The 2,500-nt window shown below is 49.3% G+C and overlaps 1 protein-coding gene across 2 annotated transcripts in view; it reads left to right on the top strand.

The window, feature by feature from the left end:
* Positions 1 to 2,500, top strand: part of dachd (dachshund d) — a 118,538-nt gene that overhangs the window by 102,204 nt on the left and 13,834 nt on the right. For both annotated transcript variants that reach the window (XM_076263399.1, XM_076263398.1), the window contains one exon: positions 2,299 to 2,441. In XM_076263399.1, the coding sequence (XP_076119514.1) occupies positions 2,299 to 2,441 (143 nt within the window). The remainder of the gene's footprint in view (positions 1 to 2,298; positions 2,442 to 2,500) is intronic.

Below are 2,500 nucleotides of genomic sequence, written 5' to 3'. Positions count from 1 at the left end.
GGCTGGCACTAGTGAATATTGATGGGAGGGAAAGGGCCTCCTTCAGTGGCGGCTGTGTTTGTGCATGATTTAGGCGCCCATATAAACACATATTAATTCTGAATGAGCAGGGATTTGAGATAATGCCGCACAGACACACAAAATGTCCCCCAAAAAGATGACAGGATTGAAAAGAGAAAACAAAGAAAAGGAGGGAATAATTAGCAAGGAGAAGAAAAAGATGAAGCAATTGACGCTTGTAGGAATCGGCTGTGTGCATCTTCGACATGTGCTAGTCTCGCCGTTCCCAGACTCCCTCCCTCTCTCCTTCTCTGCTCCCCTTGTGAAGCATATCAATTTGTAGCTTACTAAATGCTTTTATACTCATATGCCTTCCTCATTTTTGAGCAGCATGTCAGGCCTGCATGATTGCATTCCGATATCGTCACCACACTCTGTGTGTGTGTGTGCATGTGTGTGTGTGTGTGTGTGTGTGTGTGTGTGTGTGTTAGAGTTTCCTCGTGATGTGTGCGGAATTACGGCAGGCATTGGGACTGCCCTGCAGATGTCCTCCTGCCAGTGAGATATATGGTAGATGATGTCATATCATAGGCAGGCCAACAGACTCCCTCTCAAAGCCTGCTTGAGGAGTCAGTCCTCTGGATGGGGATGGATGAAGATTGGGAGGGGTGCACTTTGAGAGTATGTTTGTGTGTGTGTGTGTGTGGGGGGGGGGGGATTGGTTGTAGGCCTGCACTGCATCTTGGGTTCTGGCAGGACATCTGTTTAGGGTTTGCTATGAAGCTCCTCTCCTCTCCCCTGCCTTATGATGTTGTTTGAACCTGCCATGAGGTCTGGAGACATGGCGGGAGGGGGAAACAGACGGAGGACAGAGAGGGGATCCAGTACCATCCTCACACATGGGGATATAAGCATAGAGGATCCAGTACCATCCTCACACATGGGGATATAAGCATAGAGGATCCAGTACCATCCTCACACATGGGGATATAAGCATAGAGGATCCAGTACCATCCTCACACATGGGGATATAAGCATAGAGGGAGATGGAAACATGCAGGTGAATGGGGTTTCTAGTCAGAGAGGGAGGCTGTAGTGCTTCAATTGAGTTTGCATGTCAAGGTGCTCCAGTAGTGAAGTACTGTGCATCTAGTCTCCTCATTGTCATTCAGACCCTTGTGTTATAGGGGAGTGGGGGAAAAAACACCCCCCTATGTTTATATTCATTTCTATTTCACCATTTCTCTCCTTTGGCTCAAACCCTCGTGGTGTTGTGTGCTTGTGGGTACTTGTCAGCCCATAGTTGCCTCACTACCAGCAGCCTCAGGCTTCCTCCGCTTTCCCCTAGCATCAACTCAACCCTGGAGTGCACCGAAGCTCCAAACCACACTCACAGTTTCTCTTTTCTTTTTTTTTTTTTCATCGGAAGGGGCCAGGGTTTTCTGGGAATGACTGAAATGCATTTGCCCAGGATGACCCTCTGTGCTTTATCAGGCCAGGTCAAAGCCTCAGTCCTTGCCTAGGCTGTTTCTTAGGTTGGGGTTGGGGAGGTGGGGTGGGAGTGGGAGTGGTTGTAACATTGAAATGTTGTAAATGGCGCCTCTGCCATCATGGTACCATATGGCCTTTGTTGGGGAGGCCAGCGCCCAGGCTAATCTAGACCGCTGAATCTGCACACATCTGCTTGATTGTGCCGTACGTGTATGTATGTGAGAGCAGACAGTATGGCCATATGGGGGACAGGGCGGGGCACCACTGTCCACATTTCCCTGCCCTGAACGATGCAGATAACAAATGACCGAGGACATATTTAAAAGGAATACACATGAAACAGAGGAGGGGGAGGAGGAGCGGGGGGGGTTGAAGAGGAGTTCTTATACCCCGACGTTCAACAATTGTTCATTCCTCTCATGTAGGCTATGGGGAGAGTCTCTAGGGGATAGGGGAGAAGTCTGCATACAGTAGCATCAATAAAGAAGGATTACCCTGACAAAGGAAGAGCACGCCATCAATCATTCCCGCCTGATTGGCCAGGCTCACACTACATGCAAATGTAATTTTTCTCACAAACAATGTGTGTACAATCACAAACTGGACCAAATGCTGCCACATATTTTTTTACATGTGACACAAAGAACGTCAAAACGTTTGTCTTTTTGGCTTGTGGACACTGCTGGGTTAAAGGCGTTTTTTTAACGTGGGTTTTTCTTTTGTTTCTCTCCATTTGTTTCTCTCTTTCTCTTTTCTCTTTCTGTCATCCTCTCTCTGTCATTTCCTCCATCTCTTCCCCACCAGAAGAAAACCCCCTGTGCACGCCAACAGCGAGGGACAGCTACGAGAGGCTGTCGCTGGCCAGCCAGGCTCTGCCGCCCGGATTCCCCTCCCCCTTCCTCTTCCCCGACGGCCTGTCCTCGATAGAGACTCTGCTGACTAACATCCAGGTGAGTGAGAGCTCCCCTCCTCCTAGCCTCTCAGTGCCCCCCTGACGCAGTACCCTCGC

Source organism: Alosa pseudoharengus, unplaced genomic scaffold (genome assembly GCF_046254945.1).
Source record: "Alosa pseudoharengus isolate Yale_2024_CS ecotype anadromous, Long Island Sound unplaced genomic scaffold, YU_APseudo_1.1 YU_APseudo_1.1_scf_3, whole genome shotgun sequence".
Taxonomy (NCBI): Eukaryota; Metazoa; Chordata; class Actinopteri; order Clupeiformes; family Clupeidae; genus Alosa; species Alosa pseudoharengus.
This window is presented reverse-complemented; position numbering and strand designations above follow the sequence as displayed.